Below are 22,223 nucleotides of genomic sequence, written 5' to 3'. Positions count from 1 at the left end.
ATTGGCGTCGCAGCAGCCAGCGGACTGCTCCGACCGCTGGCCCCGCACAGTGCTGCTAATATGGGTTGTAGAGTTAATACTCGAGTGGGGAGAGCCGGGAGAGCCGGGAGGGAGATGGGCACCTCGTGGTGCATCCATCCTAGGCACCACGCTTATCAGTGGTTGGAGACGAATCAAGGAATGGCACAGGCATGACGCACTTCATGCTGGCCCCGCATCCACTAGCGGCACACCTCGTGGTGGCATCTCACGGCATTCACTTATCTTTAGAATGGTTAACGACCATTACGTGCTGAAGCCGAACATGGCCATACTATCAACAAGGCCGCTGATAGTGTGATGGGCTCGGCGCATCGTTTGTCATCATCGCATCACACTCGTCACACTCTTTATCACCGATGGACCCAGCACCGCGAACCGCACTGCGATGGCATCGTAAAGCACACGTTGTCTGGGTGTACGCTATTGTGATAGGCCTCACAGCGACGCTTGTCATTCCCGCAGCCTCTCGGCGGGAGGAGATGATCCGGCTTGTGTGTCATGTTGTCGAGCCGATTGCAAGTAGGCCGACCATCTCGAGGCGTGAGTCCTGGGGAGGGTTGACAGGCGCGCTTACCCGAGATGACGCCGGATGGGACCTCGAGACATGCAAACGAAGCGTCAAAGTGCAGAGACGGGTGGCACACATCAACATGGTGTCGCATGTGGCCTCGGACCTCCTGGGCGCAGCGACGACGGCCGCATGGTCGAGCCTGTCCGACCGTGTCGGGCGCTGCAGGATCTTGACAGTCGCCGTGGTCGGCCAAGCGCTGAAGGGGCTGTCGTTTCTTCACGTGCTCGTCTTCCCACAGTCCATGGTGCGTACCGGCGGATCCGTGCTGTACGTTGGCCCAGTCGTCGATGGGCTGCTCGGAGGAGAGCCCCTCCTCGCCGCAGTCTACACTGCATACCTCGCCGACGTCACCTCGGTCGACAACATGGCCATCAACACGGTGGGGTTCAGCACGGTGGCGGCTGCCATCGCTGTCGCGGCGCCAATGATTGGGCCCGCGCTCGTCAGCGCTTCTGGTGACCGGTAGGTTTGGGCGACTTTGGCACGCTGACACTAGGCTGCTGCCATTCGAGTTCACACTGGGACTGCAGATAATCTTCGGCTTATTTGTGTGGTTGGTCATTCCCGAGTCGCTGTCCAAGGATAAACGTGACACGGCCCAGGCGGAGGCGTCTCAAGCCTCAGCAGCTCTCCAACGTTCTGGGAGACCCGGAGCAGCAGGTGACGGCGGCGCCCAACGCTCGTCCTGTGCTCGCCTCGGCCGCGTGATCAGACGGGCTTCCCACACCCTTATGCGGCACTCACTGGCTCCCCTGGAGTCGTTGGCCGTCTTCCGGCCTGTCCCCCGCCAACCCGGCGACACTCGCAAAGGAAGAGACTGGAACCTGTTCTATCTCGCTTCTGTCATATTCCTGCTCGCTCTCGCGCGTGTGAGTAGAACTCCACATGCGTGACTGACCTAGTCAGGAAGAGAGCCCCGAAGTCCAGTACGTCATGTTCTCCTTTGGCTGGGGCCAGGTCGAGCTCGGCCGTCGCGCCTCGCTGATAGCCATGTGGCGCACCGCAACCGTCTGCTCCATCATTCCGCGTGAGTCGGATCATCAGGCAGCGCTGATGTGTGTACAGTGTATCGATTTGTCGTCAAGCCATTCTTGGTCAAACGTATCGTGGCTACCGCGCACGGCGACACCTCGGAAGAGGCGCCGCTGCTCTCTGACGGCGGCGGTGATGCAGAATCTCTCCAGACCAGAGCTAACATCGTCGCCGACCTCGTGTTTCTCGGCACGTCCATCCTCATAGAGTGCTTGGGGTACATTGCCAAAGGCGCCAACTCGGCCGGCTCCTTTTGGCCATATGCCATCGGCACAGCCGTCGCCCTTGCGGGAGCGCCTGGATCACTGGTGCTCAACCCACTCTTGCTCGAGCTCGGACCTCCCGAGCGACCGGCAGGCCGCATCTTTGGCGCCAGTGCGGTGCTCTCAGCCGTTGGCGGAACTCTGCTCAACTCGCTGCTGTTCAACACCGTGTTTGGAGCAACTATCGGGTGGTACCCGCCCACACTCTTCGTCGTTGCCGCCGGCCTGTATTTGATCGCATTGGTTTGTGTGATCCTTGTGCAGGCCGCGCGGGTGCCGCGACAGTGATACTTGTCTCCGCGCCCTAGGGAGGTTGTATATCTGAGGGGCTCATTACCATGTCCGATAGTAGCCGAGCCGGCTACATGCGGCCATTTCTTGGACAACACCTTTGGGCAGCTTGAAATGCAGCAGTCGAGCCAAGAAACGTTGCCCCTCATACCATTGGCACCACAATGACCCTCCTGAAGCAGTTTACGATCAGCGAGCTGTCTCAACTCGCCCACAAGAGCAACTTGCATCTCTTGATCCACGGCAAAGGTGAGGTTGTGTGTTCCTGATCACGTGACTGACTGCGGCAGTGTACGATGTCCACGACTTTGTCCACGAAGTGGGTCGGGGTAGTGAACTGAGTATGCGCTGCTGAGACAAGCAGCATCCGGGAGGAGACCTCGTGCTACTTGGCGAGGGTGGTCGCGATGCCACCAAGGCGTGGGATGACGTCCAGCACTCCGACGAGGCGAGGGAGTTGATGAAGGACTACTTGGTGGGATACTGCCCCGAGGTGGGTCTGAAGAGACTGGAGGCGATGTGACTAACGCGAGTGGCAGGCGGTTAGTGATGGAGAGAGGGCACATTCTGAAATAGCACCTGCTCTATGCCACCAGCGTGGCCCCCGACGAGGCGCACTCGGTGTGGTAGCCATTGCCTTCCTGATAGCCGCGATGCTCCTCGCAAAGTTGTTGTAATTGTGTTGCATGTGTCTCGCTACAACTCGTCGTTCACCGCACTCCACTCCATATCAGTCGATGAGATCGCTTCCCACAAATGCCCGTCCTCGTTGCTAAAGAACGACGCGAAGGGGTCCGAGGGTGGCAGAAGGCCGGTGAGGTCGCCCTCTGCCGACGCGGGCGTCGGGTTGATCGACACGTCGGCGGGCGCGAGTCCCAACAACAGGTCAATCTCAGCGGCGACATTGTGGAACGGGCGCTCGGGAACAAAGGGCGTCTCCATGCTCCCAAGAATCGACGACAGGTCGGGGTACGAGTGTGCCTGGTCGGCGGGGCTGGCCTGACGTCGCGGGGACGACGGCCGTGTCGACCCGGGGCTCTGGACATCCTGGTCCCTGCATACTCTGCCGAGCAGGCTGCGTAGGGCTGCAGAGTATCGTACTGCTGGATGATTCGGATCCAGGGACGCACTCGACATGCTCTTTGTGAGCGTGCGCACCAGGTGCAGGATGGTGCGCTTTTGAGATTGAGGAAGCGGCACCACCACCGACGCCTTGAGGAGGAAGACTGCGGCGTGGTTGAAGAAAAGGAAGTACCGCAGTGGGAGGGATGAGAAAGCCTGGGGTTAGTGGCTGGGAGAGGATGAGCTTACCCCTGAAGGCTGCAGCCTGCCTATTGCCAAGCGGAGGACGTCGGCCTGGGTCAAATATCAGCGGTGCTGGCACCATTCGGACTCCACCCACCGCGGCATCCACCGCCTCGACGATGAACCTCGCGTCCTAACAGCCCATCATCCCTGCGGGGAAGTAGTCGATTGGTCGGGTGTTACCTGCTTGCGCGCGCACTCTCTGCATATACGCCTGCAGTGAGAAGGCGTAGATGTAGAGGCGGACGTGGTGCTGGAGACGTGTCAGCTCGGCCCCGGCCACCAGTGCTTACGAAGGATATCCACACGCATTCGTTGATTGGGTACGTCCTCCACACCTTGGATTGCCAGCGAGTCCGGAACGCAGCGAGGGCTTGGAGTTAGTGGAGCCTACATAACCCACTCACTGTCTGTAAAGTCGTCAATGTGCTTGTAGTAGTGCTCGGCCTTCGCCAGCGCAATAGACCGGCTCTTGGACGGGTACAGCAGATCGTGCGCGTTCGTCAGCACCTGGGTGAGGTGCATCAGGCACTGGAGGTAGGAGGCATAGTCCTCCTGTACGCCCGGGATGGCAGTGAGTTCGGGGTAGTCGAGCGCCGCGTCGGCGTGCATGTGCTGGTAGGTCATGCCGGGGCCGCGGTGCCAGAATGCCTTGCCTGCCTGGATCGAGATCTGGCGGTCGAGGCAGTAGCAGTCTGGCGTGAGCGCTGAGCACGCGGCGTCACTTACACCGCCAAGCGACCAGTCCGCGATCTCGGCTGACAGTCACGCTGTCGTCGTCGTCCTCGTTCTGGACGGACAGCTGGTCGAGGCCAAGCAGGTATCCGAGGCGTATTGCCTGGCGTCAGTCCCTGGGGAGCGTTGGGTACCCACTATACCCAGTGTCATCCAGCACATGCGATCCTCGTGCTGTGACCCAGACCTCTGACCCATGTTGGGCGGGTACTCTGGTCGGTAAGCGGGTGTGCTCGTCGACCACGCGCACCTGAGAGTAACAGCAGCCCCTCAACTGTGTCGATCGATGCCCCTGTCCCCTGGAGCGCGACCTCCGCGAACAAGCTCTGCACGCGCTGCCACAGCTTACGGTGGAGCGTCAACTCGCGTGTCAGGCCAGCAGTGACGACGAGGATGGCCGACATGAGGTACGGCTCCCTGGCAGCCATGGCCACGAGCTGGTCGGGGGTGATGGGGATACGGTCGTACGGGATGAGCGGCATGATGGGGTGCACTGAGCCAAGGAAGAAGGCGAACAGGCGCGACATGGTCGACAGCTCGATCATGCCCTCGCGCAGTAGGACGTAGGCGTTCGGCCCCAGTGCACCGAGGTGGCCGCTGTCGGCAGGTCTCGTCTTGCCCGTCGGACGCTTCTCGCCGGCCTGGTTCAGCAGCCGCAGCGCATCAGACGTGTTGCGAACTGGGAAGGTCTCGAGGGTGTGGCTGACCGATCCTTGTGCGATCGGCGGCGGTAGGTGGCTCGCCTCTGGGGACGCTGAGCGGGGGAGCGGCTCCCCATCATCCAAGAACAGCGAGCTGTCCTCCCAAGTCGGGAGCGGAGCCGGCGGCGGCGGCGCGACGCTCGGTGGCGACTCGAAGTCCACACGCGTCCGCTTCGGTGGCCGGCCCTTGCGCTTTAGGGCTGGAAGCACTACATTCAGCAAGTCACTACACGGCGAACCCACCACACGGCTGGCTGGCTCTCCGACAGCTCGAGCACGGCGGCTTGGGGTCCGCGGCGTCGAGGTTGCATTTGTGTTTCTTTTGGCGGCAGTTTTCGCACGCGCGGTAGACGCGCCGGAAAGCAGCGGGCGATGGGCGCGGAGAGCTTGTCGTATCTGAGGGACTCATTGTGGACGTGGGCTTCTATGATCGCTGCCATCTCGAGGTCATGTATGGATCCGAGGTAGCAGCGAACATGGGGGTCCACACTCTTGCCCCGCAACTGGTTCGGGCCGAAGGACTCAGGGTGGAAAATGGCCGCAACTATCCGGCCGGCCTCGTGACTCGAAAGTGGACACATCTGCAACGATACGCGGCGGGACATCGGCTATGCATGGGCTGAGGAGCTGGGTTCTGACTGACACGGGGATGCTGCGGGGCGACTACACCCTCCGCTTCACCTTCATCCACAGCCCGCCCTTCACGCCCATGTTGAGCGCCGGCAAAGGCTCGTATACCTTGGCAGGGTCCACGAGCTCCACCTCGAAGCGCTGCAGGATCGTGCACACGATCGCGACGCCTTCGTACGTCGCCAGCGCGCGGCCGAGGCAGCTGCGGGGGCCAGCGTTCCACGAGTGGTACTCTGCTCGTCAGTGCCATCCTCGCCGAGAACTCACTGAACGGGGAGTACGAGACTGTCTCGCCAGTCTCCTTGAACCAGCGGTACGGGTTGAACGTCGCGCAGTCGTCGCCCCAGACCTCGGGCATGCGGGAGAGGACATAGTTCTGGTAGCTCACAATGTCGCCCCTTTGTGTCAGCACCGTCCACACTTTGCCTCACTCACTTCTTCACCGCCCGCGGCGGAATATTGAACTCGGGGATGGCGGGCAGCACGTCGTCCTCGGCCGCCTCGAGCTGCCCCGCCGGCGAGACGGTGTTGAGGCGCGCCGTCTCGTCCCACATCGCGTTGGCAAACTTGAGCTTTGGAGCGTCGGTGTAGCCGAGGAACCCGGTGAACCCTTCGTGCTCGAGCTCCTCGCGGATCTTGGCAGCGGCGTCGAGGTGCGCGTTGTCATGGTGCAGGATCTCCTTCATCATCCACGACGTGCTGAACGCCGTCGTGTCGCGCCCCGCCGAGAGGAAGCTGAACATCATCCCGCCGAGCGTGTATGTGTCTTGCGTCTGCTGGAGGAAGAGGTCGAGCAGGTCCACGCCGGCGTCGGGGTTCGACTTGTACCCGTCTTGCATAGCGTCGAGGCGCTTCTTGATGAGCCCGTCGATCTGGCTGTAGAAGAGGTCCACAGCACGCTTGGTCACGTTGTCCTCACCGGACAGCTTCTCAGTCATCTTCCACAAGGGATCGCGGCGGCGGCGATCGAACAGCAACTGGGCCTTGTCGAATGCCTCGACATAGTCGGGCATGGAGTCCAGGCTTGTCAACTCATCGGACAGAATCTCCAGCCCCATCGCCTCCTCGTGGAACGCGACGCGCAGGAACAGGGCGAACATGAACCTGCCCATGAGCTCTTGAAAGTCGAACGCCTGGTCCTTGTCCGCCATCTTGTCGAGCAGCCGCATGAGCACGCCGAGCCAGTGATGCAGCGACGCAGTGATGTGCGTCTCAAAGTTCTTCTTGCTGAACGCGCGTGTCGCGACCTTGCGCTGCAGCGCGTGGTCCTTGCCATCGGCGACAAACACGCCAGTGCGGTGCAGCGCGCCAAATACGTTGCGGGTGAACGCCCCTCGCACATAGTTCTTGCTGTTGTGCTTTTGGATGTGCTCGAGGTAGATGGGATGGTTGATGATGTGCAGCCGGAAGAACGGGATGGTCATCTCGTATGCTGGGCCGTAGCGCTGGTACAGCGACATCCAGGCTTTGGCACTGCTCTCGCCCTTGGTGTCGAGCTCGGCGACGTTGCCGCGGAACATGCTGCCCTTTGGCCCGGGGATCCAGGCGGCGTTGGCTGACGACGACGACCAGAACCCGCGCTCGCGGTACGTCCATACCAGGCCTTGTGTGAGCGGTGGACGTAGGAGAGACAGACCCACCAGAGACGATCAGTAGCTGGAGGACGCCAACGAGTTGGAGGACGCCGCTGGCCGACTTGAGGTCGGGGAGGACGTCTAGGAGGGTATCGGTGGTCGAGTTCATCGTGCGGGTGGACATGAGGGTTGAGGGCAAGTTTGCGCCTCTGGCATGTTAGCGCTTTTGCATGCGCATCGCTGACACCTTCAGCTGACCCCTTCCCAACTACAACTCAAAGACAACAGCCGCGAGGCCGCTGTTATCCGACGGCGGACGCCAGCACAAGGGCCAAGACCACAGCGGCTACTATCGGTCCATTTCTTCGGCAACCTTCAACGGGTACCAGCGGTGGCCAATGGAGTCGTTATCTCGGCTAGGGGCTGGCGTCCACTCCTGAGAGAAAGTCTCGCAGCAGAAATAGAAGAGTTGCGGTACATAAGAACCCGGCACGCGGGGCCCAGATGCCCCACATCCCACGGCCGCCATGAGCCTCGCACCAGCCAATGACACCGACTTCAAAGTCGAAGACGTCCAGCTCGACGGCAAGCTCGACGTCAAGCTCGACGTCAACGCCGCCGAGGCGGCCAATGCCGCGCTCGAGCGGCGCAAGGTCGTCGAGAAGAGCCTCAAGCGCAAGCTCGACGCCAGGTGTTCGATCTTCGTGCTAATCTATATCATGAGTACGTGCGCTCCGAGATGCCGCTGACACCGCAGACTACCTTGACCGTAACAACATCGCGGCTGCGCGACTCAAGGGCCTGCAGGCCGACTTGAAGCTCAGCGACACGCAGTACGCGACGTGCTTGTCCGTTCTGTACGCCGGTTACATCCTCATGCAGGTGCCGTCTAACATGATTGTCAACCGCATGAGCCGTCCCTCAATCTACATTTCGTGTGCGGTGAGTCGGAGTGTGCCCTAATTTGGCTGACGCCAGATGATCCTCTGGGGCCTCATCTCGGTCCTCTCCGGCGTCGTGACAAACTTTGCAGGCATGGTCGCGTGCCGTTTCTTCATTGGCTTTGTGGAAGCCGCGTTTCTGCCCGGCGCGCTGCTGCTTCTCTCAAAGTGGTATACCCGTCGCGAGCTCACGCTGCGCAACGCCATCCTCTTCGGCGGCAACCTGATCTCAAACGCATTCTCGGGCCTCCTAGCCGCTGGCATCTTGTCCAACCTGGACGGCGTGTTGGGCCACGCGGCGTGGTCATGGCTCTTCTTCATCGAAGGCGGAATAACCATCTTCATCGCCATCATCGGCGCTATTTTGCTGCCTGATCTCCCCACCAACACCAGATGGTTCACGGAGGAGGAGCTGCAAGTCGCCCAGCTGCGCATGGCCGAGGACGTTGGAGAGGCCGACGAGGACTCATCCGAGCTGGGCGTGTTCGACGGGTTCCTCATGGCCGTGAAGGACTTCAAGGTCTATGTCTTTGTCATCACACTTATCGCGTGGACCATTGGGCTCTCGTTCAACGCCTTCTTCGTAAGATAGTGTCGGCAGTGCCCAAGCTGACATCCCAGCCAACGCTCACTGCCACTCTTGGATTCGGTGTGGTCCCTACGCTCCTCCTCAGCGCCCCTCCTTGGGCGTTTGCGGTCATTGTCTCCATGATCAACGCTTGGCACTCGGACAGGACGCAGGAGAAAGTAGGTGGGCATATGAGCGCTATGACTGACCCGCAGTTCTGGCACATTGTCATCCCGATTTGCTTTGGCATCGTGGGATTCGTCATCTGTATGAGCACGAACAACACTGCGGGGCGTTACATAGGGTTATTCCTCCAAACTGGCTCGTATGCGGGTTACATTGTGGTGTAAGTGGGATCTACTATCGATGGCGCTTCTGACACGGGCAGTTGGTCGTGGGTCGCTTCTTCGTTTCCCCGTCCGCCGGCCAAACGCGCCGTCGTCCTGGCAATGGTCACGTCGCTGTCCAACCTCGGCAGCGTGGCAGGCTCGTACGTGTGGAACCACAAGGCGAACGGCTTCCGCGGGTCTTACGGCATCGTGACCGCCATGTTCTTGTTCACCATCGCGGGCTGCTGCGTCATCAGGACGATCCTGGTCCGCCTCAACAAGCGGCTTGAGGCGGGAGAGAGTGCCTGGGAATCGAGGGGCGACGTGCTTGATCGTACACGCCGGATGGAGGCCCTCGACGGCGCCGATGAGGCCGTGGCCATGAAGGCAGGGTTCAGGTATCTCATCTAGGGCGGCGGGGCGAATGCGTCGAGGGGTAGTGGTTGGGTCTGGTTTTTGTCATGCAATGAAAGAGCTGCGATGATCAAGGTCGGTGTGCAGCGGTCGTGTTGGGTGGAAGGGTAGGGAGGCACCATGCCGCCAGTCCTGATGTGAAGAGCTGGGGCTCGCGAGTGGTGGCATCAAGCCTTGGCGAGTGAGGTCCGCATGTCGTCCAGCCAACGCCGCGCTTCGAGCTTCCTGCGATGAAGCCAAGTGTTCTTCGTCCACAGGTCGTCCGGGGGAGTTGTCTGGATCTCTTCCTTCGGCGTGATGCCCTGCAGCTTGTCCATCATCCAATCGCCATAGGGAAGTGGGTCTTCTTTGGCAAATCTCTTGGTCCATTGCTTGTCTGATAGGTTCAGCCGCTCTGCCGCCCACTTCGCGATGTCTCACTTACCGCATACAGAACATCGGGGGTAGGCGTCGCGTTCATCATCTTCCACTCGGACCGACTTTACAACGTCGTGTTCGGGGTAGCTCCAACTGAACACTTCGATATCGCTGGGAACCTGGATCGCCTCGTCCAGCCAGGATGTGACATTGAAGAGAATGGTGATAGGTGGGAGCCTCTTGCGCCAAGGGAGCATGTCCTCCATGAGCTGAACATGTTCCTTCCCGCAGCGGGGGCCCGGATGGAAGAAGGTGATTGCCTTGCACCTTGTCCTGCGCGACTTTGGAAGCGCGCCTACTATCGTTTGGACCATCGCGACGGTCAGGAGGTGGCCATGTAGGCACATGTGGCCTATGCTTCTCGTCGGCAGTCGGTTGAGTTTGATGTAGTGTGTACTTTCGGTGCCAGACATGTCGGCTGGGTAGCAGACGTCGATACGGCCAAAGATACGTATATCTTCAGGGGGTCCTTCCGTGTACCTCCCGTATGGGAGGTAGACGGCGGTAGCCGACGGCCTGCAGGTGACTTTTGTGACGTTCGGGAACAGTGGTTTGTCCATCCCGCCGCCGACGAGGGTAGCCAGACGCCAAACCGCCTTCACGCCAATGTTGCAGTGTCCGACAAAGGTGAACTGTTTGACGAAGCTGAAGACTTTGACAGCTCGAGGGCTTACGCTGTCGTCGTCCTGGCGGTAGGCGATCATGAGACGTGCCAGCAGTTCTTCGTTGATCACGACGTGCCGGTAGAGTGTCTTGGCGGCTGAAGTCCAGAGCTCGCTCGAGACGACCAAGCAGGAAAGGAGAGCCCGCGTGCCATCAGCGGTGTTGGCGTCGAGGTGCGATACGATCTCCTTTACAACCTCGAGAGGGAGGTGGGGCAAGTTCGAGCCGGGGAACGCATGCACGGAGGTCGTCGAGGATCTGGGCGGTTGGTCGGCCGTTGGAGACTCTGGAGTGGTCGGACAACCGCCGTCCGAGGTCGACATGATGCTTGCTGGGTCGGAGACGTGTGATGAGGGGGCATCAATGCGGGTGGAGTTGGACGCCGTTGTATAAGTAGCGCACCTCCACGGCAGACCCTGCTAGCATCTCCATGTTGTCCTGCTGGTTTGCAGGTCGAAACCGTCCGATTACGAGATGTGACAAGGATTGGATGCAGGGCTGGGGAACAAGGTTCACCCAGACGGTGATGCCGGGCCGGCCAGCCGGCACGCCAGCTTCAGGATCCGTCTGGGGCCGCCCCTGTGTTGCATCTTGTCGGCTCGCCAGCTTGATGCAAGGGTGCGCATGGGAGGAGGGCCAGAGGACGAGTGCCCTGTTTTAGGATTGGTGACATGGCCACCGCGAGCATGGCAATGACCGGGTTTGTTTGGTTCTCGACGTTGGTCGAGGTGGGGGTGTGGTCAGTGCGATTGTAAGTAGCCGTGCTTGCTGTGAAGCACCTGGTGGCTTGAGCATGCATGCGTCGCGTACAGAGTCTTGCTGAACATCTACATAGCCCGACGGGCCCCTCCGCCCGACAAGGTTCAGCTAGACTGGGAATGACGACAAGACAAAGCCGGCCGAGACAATGACGGCGGGTGTGTCTCTTCGTTTTGCCGCGGCATGTGGTCGTCGGTCAGCATCAGCATGAGCATGGGCAGGCAGCAGTGGACAGCGTGCTGCCTATTAGCGTGGTCAGACGGCGGCCGGTGCTGTAGGTCAGTTCGAGTGGTGGTTGCCCCCCATCCCATGCCTGTGCGTGGGGAGACGGGGAGCAAGAAGGCAAGAAGCAAGAAGCAACAGAAGGAGGCTCGAGAGCGAGCAAAGTGACCGACAAACAATGACGACGGGCGCGGGGGGGCGAGGAGAGAGAGTGTGCGCCGTGCACCGCCGTGCACACATTACAGGACATCCTTTGGTCTCTTGACATTGTTCTATCACTCTCTCTCCTTCTCTCACTCTCTCACCCTCACTCTCTCACTCATCCTCTCGCCATGATGGCAACGGCAGCACTGTCGTCGGTGCACAAAGCCGTCGTAGTCGTCACCTCGGCCCTCCTTAACGCCGGCGTCCTCGTCGTCGCCCTCGTCGCCGTCACTATCTTCTATGCCTACCCGTACCGCGCATGGACTCTGCCCTTCCGCAACCTCCAAGGCCCACCCCCGACGTCCTTTGTCTATGGTAGCTTCCTCACGCACGGGCTCAGCCCCATGGGCATGGCCTTCAAGCCGTGGCTAGCAAAGTATGGCGCGACGCTCCGCTACCGCTCCCTGCTTGGCACGTGGACCATTGTCACCGTCGACCCCGTCGTAGTCGGGTACATCTTCAACAACACACGCCAGTTTCACCGCCAGCCCATGTTCAACGCGTTTGTCGAGCGTCTGTGTGGAAAGGGAGTGCTCTGCGTCGAGGATGCCGACCACAGGCGACAGCGCCGTGCCGTGTCCTCGGCCTTCTCGGCGTTCAACATCCGTGGCATGGCCCCCGTGCTGTGGGAGAAGAGCTACGAGCTGGCCAGCGTGTTTGGCAATCTGGTTGGCAAGGGCGAGGACAAGAACACTACTGGCACCATCGATGTCCACAAGTACATCCAGCGTGCGACACTCGACATGATCGGGCTCGCCGGCTTCAACTATGACTTTGAGTCACTCAGCGGCAACAACAACCCCATGTCGACGGCGCTGTTCAGCTCGGTGAGGTTGCTGCAGACGCCGTCGTGGATCCGCATCTTCAGTGTCCTTTTCCCGTCCCTGCTTGACGTGCCAAGCAAGTTCAAGACGATGGTCACATATACCCGCCGCCTCCTCCACGCGGCTGGGCGCCAACTTGTCGCGGGCAGGAAGAAGGAACTCGAGGCCGAGAACATCCAGGTCAGGAAGCGTACCCAGCTGGGCATGGACGCCGTGTCGCTGCTCGTCAAGGCCAACATGGCTTCCGACCTCCGTGATGACCACCGCCTTAGCGACGACGAGGTTCTGGGCCAAATCGGCGCCCTCTTACTCGCGGGCAACGAGACGAGCGCGACTGCGTTGGCTTGGGCCAGCTGGCACCTGGCTCACAGACCCGACATCCAGGACAAGCTGCGGGCTGATCTCAACTCGGTGGACAACGACCGCCCAGACGTGTAAGTGCACCCCAAATCAAGCTCCTGGCGCACAGTACTCACCAGCCTCTTACAGGGAGCGCCTTCAGGGCCTCGGCTACCTTGACCAGTTTGTGCACGAGCTCCTCCGCTTTGACTCTCCGGTTCATCGTGTGCAGCGCCACTGCGTCGAGGACACGGTCGTGCCCCTCAGCATTCCTGTCAAGGGGCGCGACGGCAAGATGATGGACTCGATCAGGATTTCCAAGGGCTCCGAGATCTCCGTTGGTGGGTGCTGGGCATGTGCTGTGTAGCTGGATGATTCTGATCCACCCCCAGCTGTCAACGAGATCAACCGATCCACGGCTATTTGGGGTCCCGACGCTGAAGAGTTCAACCCCGAACGCTTCTCAAAGGCTGGTATCCCACTGGCCAATGTCCCCAGCGTCTGGGGCAACCTCACCAGCTTTGGTGCGGGGCCGCACAACTGCCTGTAAGTCAAATTCGTTACTCGTGGGTGCTGACGGTCAAAGCGGGTACCGCTTTGCCCTGATGGAGATCAAGATTGTACTCTTTGCGGGTAGTCAGTGCTGACGCCACCGCTGACGCCAGGTCCTCGTCCGTAACTTCAAGTTTGAGCTCGACCCCGCCGACCCAGTGGTCGAGCGCCGCGTGCGCAGCTTTACGACGCGCCCCGTTGTCGCTGGGCGCGAGAGCGAGGGTATCCAGATGCCCGTGGTGCTCCGTGCCATCAAGGGCGACTAAGTGATCTAATGTCAGATTGACAAGAACATTGAGCGACCCCTTTGTGTATGTCTTCGCGTTGTTTGTAAGAAGCTGTGTAGGGCAAGAGACAGTGTATGCATGTGATACACGCCCGTGCAGTACTTAGCTTGTCAAGTAAGTGAACGTTGAAGCCGTTGTCGAATGGCCTGAGAACAGGCACAGGTCCGCGCACCCACGGTTGTCACGCGACGAAGGCAAGTGGATCACGGTCGACGACGGCCCACGCTGGTCCACTGACTCCACTGAAAGACGAGTGCTTCTCATGCGTCGATACCTCACCTCCTCCCAACTGGTCCGGTGTGCGCTCGCCGTCCCAGCAGCCTCGCCCACCAATGCGCGACTCAGCACCGACCGCCTGGGGCTGTTTAGACGTGTTGCTGCCCCGCATCCGAGGCTCCAGGGCGAATCGAAGCCACATTCCTCCCGAACTTCTGGCCTACATCATTGCTCAGCTCGATCCTTCGCAAACTGAGGATAGTGACGTTGACGCGAACTTCCAAGAGCTGCTGGCTCGAATCCGTCCAAGTCCTCTACAGCCACATCGAAGCGAACGATTTGAGAATGACCGCTCTTCTTTCGGGCTATCAGCGAATCGGTGGACGAGTCAGCCCGCGAGCAGCCCCAGCCTTTGCCATGGTCCGGCACCTCACCCTCATCGGCCAGCGATACCGTTCAGTCAAGCTGCTCCGCTGGATGGCAATACATGCTGTCAAGTCAGGCCAGCCACTCTTCCCGAATGTCAAGCAGCTACTAGTTTCCCAAGCGCCCTACCTATGTGGACGACGGAAGTTCCCCGAGAGGCTGGGCTTCAACCCCAAAACGATTCGGCCCATTGGGACTGCTCTCATCTTTGGAGAAGTTGACGACGTCTGTGTTGACGAGATGGGCTGGCCAGGATTGCTACCATATCTGCCTGCACGACAGTGGGGTGCGATCTACTTTCACAACATGTCCGAGCCTACAACTGTGAACTACGAGCTACCCGAATCGAATGTTGACTGCGCGATGGTGTTCGGCACCGGCTTCTTCGACCCCAAGCTTGCGTGCTTGGACAGTTGGTTCGATACCCTACGATCGAAGTGCAAGTCAACCTCCATACTATACATGGAGGGTCGCGGCATCGGGTCCGAGGTCGCGGATGCTACGGCGCATGATCCCCGGGCGGGGAACTTCCTTCGTATCAAGTGGTTTGATCGCAGCGCGATAGACGAATGTCCGGTTTGCACTATCTGCGGTAAGTGGTGAATGCATGTGAGATGCTGACAATGCAGGCCGTCGCTGGGATGTCCAGCCGCCTCTCGGCCCCGAGCACATGCAGTGGATGCCTAGGTCGTCGTGGATAAGGGAAGCGAATATCCGATCCATCCCAGACTACCCCCGGCTTAGAAAAGATTACCGGCGGAGACGCAAACGACAGACTGTCTTGGAATACATTCCGCGACGGTGCACTCGCGTCGTAACTCGGCTTGCGGATGTGTTGAGCCGATTGTCGTTGGGATGATCAATGGCTGCTCCGCATCCCAAGGTTCAGGAGGCTTGGGGGGAGGGGAGGACGGGCAAAGATTGCCCGCTGGTATCGATGCGGTCTCACTTGGGGCTGGTGGCCAGGCATTGTCACCTATCGAAATGATGAGACCGATGTCCAGTAACGGCCCAGCGGCCCGTCAGCCGCGGTTGCTTGGTTGGGAAATGTGTGGAGTGTTGGCACAGCGCGGTCTGATGGCAGCTCTTATCTCGTCATGGTTTCCTATGCCCATGGGGGTCGGTACAAACTGCACGATACCCCATTCACTCCAGCACATGTGAAATGCCATAGCTGACCTCTACGACATGTCTGCCCACTGCACAGCGTGATCGCGACAAGTATGAGCTATGATTGTTGGCCAAATAGCTTGGGGTTACGGTCAGCGACCCCTCCGTGCCTGGCCCGCCCCTCTTGACGCGGGCCTCCACGTAAGTACACTGGCATGCAGCATCAACCATTCACAGTGTTGTCTCAACAACCTTGTTCACTTAGGACGCCAATGGCATCGACTCGCAGGACCCATGCTACCCAGACGGTCTCTCAGGCCCATGCCATTGCCGCTCGAACTGGTGGAGCAAGTCATTCGCCACCACGATCCATTCGATGACGCCGGCCGAGCATCCCTTGTCGCATGGACGCGCGTGTCGCGAGCGTGCTGGTCGATAGCGGCCAACGTTTTGTACCGACATTTGCAGGTGAATCGAAAGCGCCTTACCGTACTCCTTCGGGCCTATCGTCGTGTTGGACGGAGAATCAGCCCACGCCTGCACCGCGTATTTGCTATAGTGGAGCGACTCACCCTCGTAGGGCCGATGGACGAGGCTGTCCTTTTGCTCAGAGACACGGCCAAACGCGCTGCTCGATCCGGACGGCCACTATTCCCCAATGTGCGCGAGCTTGCCCTCTGGACTCCGCCGTACAGAATGGTCGGCACAGATCGTCACATACCCCCGGATCTAAACCGCCTCCCTTCAATCGGCGACGCCCTAATCTTAGACCGACCGGACGTCTGCGTGGATGACATTTACAACCCTGATCTATTGCTCTATCTGCCCGCGAGAGGCTGGGGTACCATGTTCTACCACAGGCGACTACAGCTCCAGGTTTTTGGGGGACAGCTGCCTCCAGAGAGATGGAGTGCTCTCACTTTGTTCTCCGTGAAGCCCTTTGACGAGCGCGACCTTGAACCCAGCCAGATCGATAGCTTTCGAGCCCAGAGGCTATCCGCTACCATTGCGTTCAACACCCTGCTCACGCCCAGGGAGGGACTGGACCAGAGCGTGATTCAGAACATCGACACGGCGGACATCATTAATATCGAATGGTATGACACCGAGTGGTTAGAGGACTGTCCTGTCTGCAGCGTCTGTGGTGAGATTGCAACACCAGCTTCAGTCTAACCAAGCCACAGGGTGCCGCTGGGAGAAACGCCCGCCGCTCGGGAAGGAGCACATGCAATGGATGCCGAGCGCATCGTGGGGTTCGCATGTGAAGGAGCTCCCCCTTCCCGATTATCGACGACTGGCTAAGCAGCACAAGCGAGAACGCAGGCAACAAGCGGCCAAGGAGTACCTCCCGCGACGGATCACCTATGCATCAACACGGATTGTGAATGCAATGCAACAGCTCGCGACAATCGTTCAGATCAACAAACGCGCCAGCGCAAGCTATCCGGCATGACGTCACGGCCCACGGCCTCTTCTGGGCCGCCTGGTGGACCCAGCGGAAGTCTGCGTGCCAGGTGATGTCGTTGCTGCCGATTGATAGAGCTATGCAACGTAGATGGCCGAGCTGTCTAATAGTGATGCGTCTGTATTGTCTATGTATAACACCGCCCTTGCGTTGGCGCGTTCGGCTAGTCCTGCGACTGATGGTGACCACTGGGAAACCCCACCGACCAGCCTCCTCGCTGTCTTGGCGACGACCATTTGGACGAGACTTGCGGCCGAACTCTCTCAACACTTTGCATCAATCCTCCAGCATCAAACATCCGATCACTTCATCATCCACCTTTCCCGTGGTATGTGGGCGAAGCCGCCTACGCGCCGCAACCCGCTACTCCCGTTAGAGGTCGTTGAGCGGGTCATTCGACGGACAAACCAGCCGCCAAGTCCTCGGCTCAAGTGCATCGATTTCTGTCAGCACAATTCAACAAAGATAACACACCAATACCCCACCCACGCAGCATGGGACTCTCCTTCGGTACGCGATGCGGCAAGGTCCAACAACCGACGCTGCCGTTCGAGATCATAGAGCAAGTCATCGGGCACCTCGATCCTTTCGACGACGGCGGCCGACATGCTCTCATCGCGTGTATGAGAGCCTCGAGGGCGTGCTGGCCCGTCGCGGGAAAGGTGCTTTATCAACACGTAGTGGTGTCCCGAAAGCGGATGGTCGTTTTTCTGGCGGGCTACAGAAGACGCAGAGGCATCAGCCCTCGTGCCATCACGATCTTTGGATTCATCCACCGACTCACGTTTGTCGGCAATGTCGGGGGAGCTCTCTTCTTGCTTCTGGACATGGCCGCACGCGTCCGAGCCCGCAACGACTCGGCCTTGTTCCCAAACGTCCGTCAACTCTCTGTGCGGGACGCGCCATGGAACGTGGTGTCCCGGCGGGCGGATCGCGATGACATCCCTTGGTATCTGCCCCCGCATGGCCATGCGGCTGTTCTCTTTGACCGTCTTGATGTCTGCGTCGAGGACTTGAAGGCAGAGTCGCCGCTGCCATACCTACCCGCGAGGAAGTTGGGTCATGTGTGCTTTCACTCTCATCGGCCCACTGACCCTCTGCGAGGGGGACTCCCATCAGCTCAGTGGGACCAGTTCGATATCTTCGGCCGGCTTCCATTCCTAGAGCGACTTTATTGGGACACCTCCCAGCAACGCCTGCGGCCCGGGAGGACAGTGTCAATCCTGTTCAACAGTGCTATCACACCAAACGACGGCTCACTTCAGCAAACAGACAAGACGAGCGATATTATCCAAGTGCAATGGTTTGACGAGGATGAGATGGATGACTGCCCGCGGTGTTCAGTCTGCGGTGAGGGTGCGCACGCCGGGGGTTGCAGGAATCTGACGCGTTGCAGGCAAACGATGGACCATACCATATGGTGGAGAGCCCCCGATATCCAAGGAGCACCTCCAATGGATGTCGCACGAATCCTGGCGATGGCACAAGAGGGTGGGGGACATTCCCGACCTGCCAGACCACCCAGGTCTACCCAAGAGGAGGATGTGGGCGCGGCGCATCGATACGCTCCTGAAGTACATCCCTCGACGTGCCAGCTATGCGTCCTCGCAGGTGCGGAAAGCCATCCTCAGCAAGTAGCCTACACACATCCGCCCACTCGGTCGCGAGACGACGCTTCGTCTCCTGCGCCGACCACATCATGTCACTGATGGCCCATGACACACGTCAACAGAGCTAGCTTCCGTGCAGATACCTCGCGGTCCACGACAGGTACATACAATGTGACCAAGCTTTGGTTCCTCCTTGGTGCGCAACGTTGCGTTGGAGCGCCGGGCATCCTCGGGAAAGGAGCGACGGACATGGACGAGTGAAGGAACCGAGTGTCTGACGATGAAGCTGCAGAGGTGTTCCCAGGCAGATGCTGTGCCTCCTCCTCGTATCCGGGTCAAGTCACGTCCACCCCAACCGGTGGTCGTCGCTGGCGTCACGGCTCTTCCCCTGTCGAAGGAACGCCGCAAGATCCTGGTCGGCGATCGTGTATCTAACCAACATCACCTAGTCCCTCCGCATGCAGCCCCATGCGATTAATGCCGCGTGCTTCCGCAAGACCCAGCAGTTACTCCACAGGAGTTATGGAGCCCGAGGCGGTCGACAACATGGATACCAGAGACATTATTACACTGTGATGGCCCGTGCCAGAGCAGATGGATGACAGATAGGCGAGCCTCCTCGCTGCGACGTGGTGGGTAGACTGACCAGAGGGGGGTAGTCTGAGACAGTGCAGGTCAGCGCTGGGAGGGTGAACGACCTCCAATACCCAAGGAGCTCCTCCAACGGATGGCCTCGCTGTCATGGCGATCCCACAAAACAGCAGGCGATCCTCCTGAACTGCCCGACGGCCCCGACGCCGACCGGCGGTTGATGCTGGCTCGCCGCAAGGAGACTTTCAAGCAGTACATCCCACGACGCGTACGTTACGCATCCCCACAGCTACAGAGTACTGTCGGTGCCAGGCCCGGACAATAGGGGTGGTGTATGTAAACATGCTGCAAGGTGGTTTTGCCTGGAGATGCCCTCGAGGAACGTCTAGCTGGTAGCACAGGGGTGAGGCCCAGTCCCCCATCGCAACGGCCCGAGGCAGCTTCCTCCGCGTGTGCAGGGCAAGGTGATGCTGCCCGGGGGTCATGGAGACGCGTCGAACGGACGTACATGAGTTACGCGGCGCGTGGGCCGAGGATGGATGAGACTGGAGGGGCTTCCCCTCTGTGTTGAACTGTACCTCGGCGTGCCCCACACCGTCTACGGCATCTGTGCCTCCCCCCTCCTGTTCGGCCCTCGTCCACTGCACCTCCGAGTGACGACTGACGACACTCGACGTGCACCAAGTCACGGGCGTCAGCAGATCCCAACTCGCGATCGTGTATCTAAGCAACAGACCGGGGCACAGCCAGGCCGCCAAGCCATGGGGCCGCGACCACAGTTGCTCACCGGATGGGTATGGCTGGTGCCTGTGACGCGCTCGACGCGTCCTCGGCCCAGGGTTTGAAGTCTGGGTCCTCCAACCACTCCTCTCGCTCACCACCCCATGTCGGCTGCGACTTTGGGAGCAACTGCCCCCAGACATCGGGTCCGAGAGCTGGGTAGAGCATGCCTGTACACTCGCTGCCTTTAGCGCTCTCCATCCATCCACATGATCGCGTCTGGCCATGGTCTATGCCATTCCTTGCGCGAGTCACATCTCCGCCAGCAGGACCAAGAGCCGCTCGACATCCCGGCCGCCGTGTGTATCTTTCACAGTGCTCACCCCACCTGGCATTCTTCCCCAGCATTCGCCCTCGCGACGATTTTACACGACGCGCTTGGCTCTGGTCGCTCCAGCATGGACCAATGCCCGGTTTGCCGAAGGGGCGGTGGTCGAGCTACCAGCCGCGCCATGCATCATCACCTGACGAGGCAGGCGAGCGATGGGCCTCTCAGACCTCAGCCGCCCGACCAAAAGGAACGTCTGCCGCGGGTGCCGGGTGGTTGGTACCAGACTGAGGACACCAGTGCGCAATGGCGACCTTGCTGACGTCACGTGCCGGGCCTGCTGGCGTTGAACAAGACTAAGAAGTGTTGCAGCCTTGACCTCTATTGTGCAGGTCGTGCGATACTGAAGTACCACTAGTGTCGTCCTTGCTGCCGAGAGTCGAGCCGACTCGCACAAGCTCTGGCCTGGTCGGGTCGGTCGTCGGTGCCCCGCCCCGTGTCTTTGTCTTTGCTCGTTGACGGCTTGAGCGCCGCCATCGGCTTTGGCCGTGAGCGAGTTTCTCCGATCACCGAGTGAGCACGGAGTCTTTGTGGAGTGATTTCTCTGCAAGTATGCACAGGGCATGGACATAAGTATGCATGATGCGTTGCAAAGGTTGCAAAGAGTCAATGCACGCGACTGTTCCACCCTTTCCGCTGGGGCTGCTCTTGGCGTGTTCGTTCGTTGGTCTAAGCATAAGTTTCTCGATCGACGCGGTTAGATCACCCGTCCCGAAAGTGAGTCCTTGCGGCGGCGCCGGGCAAGTAAGTCACTTGTGGTCCTTGGGCCTTGGCCGCCGACGTGCTGCCTGCCTGCTGCCTGCTGCCTGTGGGCCCCATTGTCCCGTCTCTGCCAGCTTGCCTGCCTGCTTCATGCCGAACAATAAAAAGGTGAGACATTACGCGGCTTGCCGTGCCGACACACACTGCTCCTTTGCTTCTTTCTCCTCGCACGCCGCCGCCACCCCCACACTCCACACTGCACACTGTAGGCTGCAGCCTGCACACCATCCCCACGCCCTCATCCCCACCTCGCCTCGCACTGCCGTCCACACCCTCCTTTGCACACAACATGCACTGCCTGCACTGCCTGCACTGCCTGCACTGACCCCACTGACGCCGTCGCTCGACTCGACTGACTCTCTCTCATGCACAGACTCCTTTGAACATTCTCTCAACTTCCTCTCTCCCTCTGTCTCTCTCTGTCTCTCTCTCTTTCTCTCGCCCCACTCACTCAACCAGTCGGAGCATCCACCACCCACGATGCTCACGACAATCACCCTCCCACCCGAATACGACGACCTACCAGAGTCAGCCCGCCTATGGCTGCAGACTCTCTACGGGCATCCACCAGAGAAGCGCGAGAAACAGCACTCGTACGACGAGTCCCAATCTGGGGCGGCGGCGGAGGACCTCGCGGGTGACGACAACGACGATGCCAAGGTCGACGACGACGACGATGCCAAGGTCGACGACGACGACGACCACTCCTCCACACCTGCCGAGCACGACCAAACTGGCCCCTGCTCGTCGGCACCTAGCAAGACCGACATCTTTTTGGAGTCGTGTGTCACTCGGCCCTTCACTCTGCGCAGCTTTATCGAGGCCTTTGACATGGTGTGTATGGTCATTCCTCGCGCCCAAGTCATTCTCCTCCCAAAGTACCGCTACCTGCTGCCTCTGGTAGTCATTCGCCTCGTGGAGCTCCTTTTCAGCAGTGTCGCAGGAGCAATGGGGTGAGTTGATTGGCTCTCGGATGTCGGGGTTTGCTCGACGCTGACCCTACGCAGCCTGTGGGCAAAGGCGCGTCTCATGTCCACTGTCGCAGACAGCTTTGTGACGGGCCACCCGGTCTTACTGCGCGACGCAGCGTGGTCAATTGCAGCCGCCGCGACTCTGGCGGCGGTTGAAATCATTTCCGACGGCCACTTTTGACGTAACCACCATGAGCTGAGTGTATGTAAGGAACCATGGTTGCTGCACCATCCACTAACAGCTCCTCAGAGCCAGCTCGAGTTCCAGTTCACTCGCCAAGTCCTGGCCCTGAAGCTCTCC

General features: G+C 59.9%; 7 protein-coding genes across 8 annotated transcripts; 5 read left to right on the top strand and 2 right to left on the bottom strand.

Annotated features, from left to right (window-relative positions):
* Nucleotides 1-279: 279 nt before the first annotated feature.
* On the top strand, nt 280-2,308 carry YJL163C_1 (uncharacterized protein). 2 transcript variants are annotated; one of them, XM_062771749.1, is made up of 5 exons: nt 280-582; nt 622-1,075; nt 1,110-1,482; nt 1,520-1,640; nt 1,679-2,308. In XM_062771749.1, the coding sequence occupies exons 1-5, from the start codon at nt 399-401 to the stop codon at nt 2,194-2,196; spliced, it is 1,650 nt and encodes a 549-aa protein (XP_062627733.1). In that variant the 5' UTR covers nt 280-398; the 3' UTR covers nt 2,197-2,308. The 2 variants fall into 2 exon arrangements, with proteins under 2 accessions (XP_062627733.1, XP_062627734.1); XM_062771750.1 differs by having other exon boundaries at nt 280-1,075.
* A 50-nt stretch (nt 2,309-2,358) lies between these two features.
* Nucleotides 2,359-2,829, top strand: CYB5_1 (Cytochrome b5; the record flags this gene model as incomplete). The annotated part of the gene is made up of 5 exons (XM_062771748.1): nt 2,359-2,448; nt 2,490-2,518; nt 2,564-2,674; nt 2,739-2,741; nt 2,776-2,829. Exons 1-5 carry the CDS (start codon nt 2,364-2,366, stop codon nt 2,827-2,829), a joined length of 282 nt encoding a protein of 93 aa, XP_062627732.1. The 5' UTR covers nt 2,359-2,363.
* A 66-nt stretch (nt 2,830-2,895) lies between these two features.
* On the bottom strand, nt 2,896-7,313 carry CYP94B3 (Cytochrome P450 94B3; the record flags this gene model as incomplete). The annotated part of the gene is made up of 13 exons (XM_062771747.1): nt 2,896-3,198; nt 3,358-3,477; nt 3,511-3,555; nt 3,704-3,757; nt 3,798-3,877; nt 3,912-4,199; nt 4,234-4,342; nt 4,378-4,451; nt 4,490-5,132; nt 5,622-5,803; nt 5,838-5,968; nt 6,006-7,173; nt 7,211-7,313. 13 exons carry the CDS (start codon nt 7,311-7,313, stop codon nt 2,896-2,898), a joined length of 3,300 nt encoding a protein of 1,099 aa, XP_062627731.1.
* A 358-nt stretch (nt 7,314-7,671) lies between these two features.
* On the top strand, nt 7,672-9,393 carry SPBC1683.12_2 (putative transporter; the record flags this gene model as incomplete). The annotated part of the gene is made up of 6 exons (XM_062771746.1): nt 7,672-7,867; nt 7,902-8,086; nt 8,123-8,668; nt 8,707-8,832; nt 8,869-8,999; nt 9,042-9,393. The coding sequence occupies 6 exons, from the start codon at nt 7,672-7,674 to the stop codon at nt 9,391-9,393; spliced, it is 1,536 nt and encodes a 511-aa protein (XP_062627730.1).
* Nucleotides 9,394-9,563: 170 nt separating this feature from the next.
* Nucleotides 9,564-10,799, bottom strand: LOC62_04G005221 (uncharacterized protein; the record flags this gene model as incomplete). Its single annotated transcript, XM_062771745.1, has 2 exons — nt 9,564-9,772; nt 9,821-10,799. 2 exons carry the CDS (start codon nt 10,797-10,799, stop codon nt 9,564-9,566), a joined length of 1,188 nt encoding a protein of 395 aa, XP_062627729.1.
* Nucleotides 10,800-11,789: 990 nt separating this feature from the next.
* FUM15_3 (Cytochrome P450 monooxygenase FUM15) lies at nt 11,790-13,642 on the top strand (the record flags this gene model as incomplete). The annotated part of the gene is made up of 5 exons (XM_062771744.1): nt 11,790-12,919; nt 12,975-13,165; nt 13,217-13,370; nt 13,411-13,444; nt 13,490-13,642. 5 exons carry the CDS (start codon nt 11,790-11,792, stop codon nt 13,640-13,642), a joined length of 1,662 nt encoding a protein of 553 aa, XP_062627728.1.
* A 7,789-nt stretch (nt 13,643-21,431) lies between these two features.
* Nucleotides 21,432-22,103, top strand: LOC62_04G005219 (uncharacterized protein; the record flags this gene model as incomplete). Its single annotated transcript, XM_062771743.1, has 2 exons — nt 21,432-21,904; nt 21,959-22,103. 2 exons carry the CDS (start codon nt 21,432-21,434, stop codon nt 22,101-22,103), a joined length of 618 nt encoding a protein of 205 aa, XP_062627727.1.
* Between the last annotated feature and the right edge of the window lie 120 nt (nt 22,104-22,223).

This window comes from Vanrija pseudolonga, chromosome 4 (assembly GCF_020906515.1).
Source record: "Vanrija pseudolonga chromosome 4, complete sequence".
Taxonomy (NCBI): Eukaryota; Fungi; Basidiomycota; class Tremellomycetes; order Trichosporonales; family Trichosporonaceae; genus Vanrija; species Vanrija pseudolonga.
The sequence above is the reverse complement of the archived record's forward strand: the minus strand, read 5'-3'. Positions and strand labels throughout refer to the sequence as shown.

Excerpts from the sequence above, each read along its gene's own strand:
- YJL163C_1 (XM_062771750.1), top strand. The coding sequence starts at position 399 with ATGGACCCAGCACCGCGAACCGCACTGCGATGGCATCGTAAAGCACAC. Across the intron at positions 1,076-1,109 it reads GTCAGCGCTTCTGGTGACCG|GCTGCTGCCATTCGAGTTCA; the intron begins GTAGGTTTGGGC and ends CGCTGACACTAG. Across the intron at positions 1,641-1,678 it reads CGTCTGCTCCATCATTCCGC|TGTATCGATTTGTCGTCAAG; the intron begins GTGAGTCGGATC and ends ATGTGTGTACAG.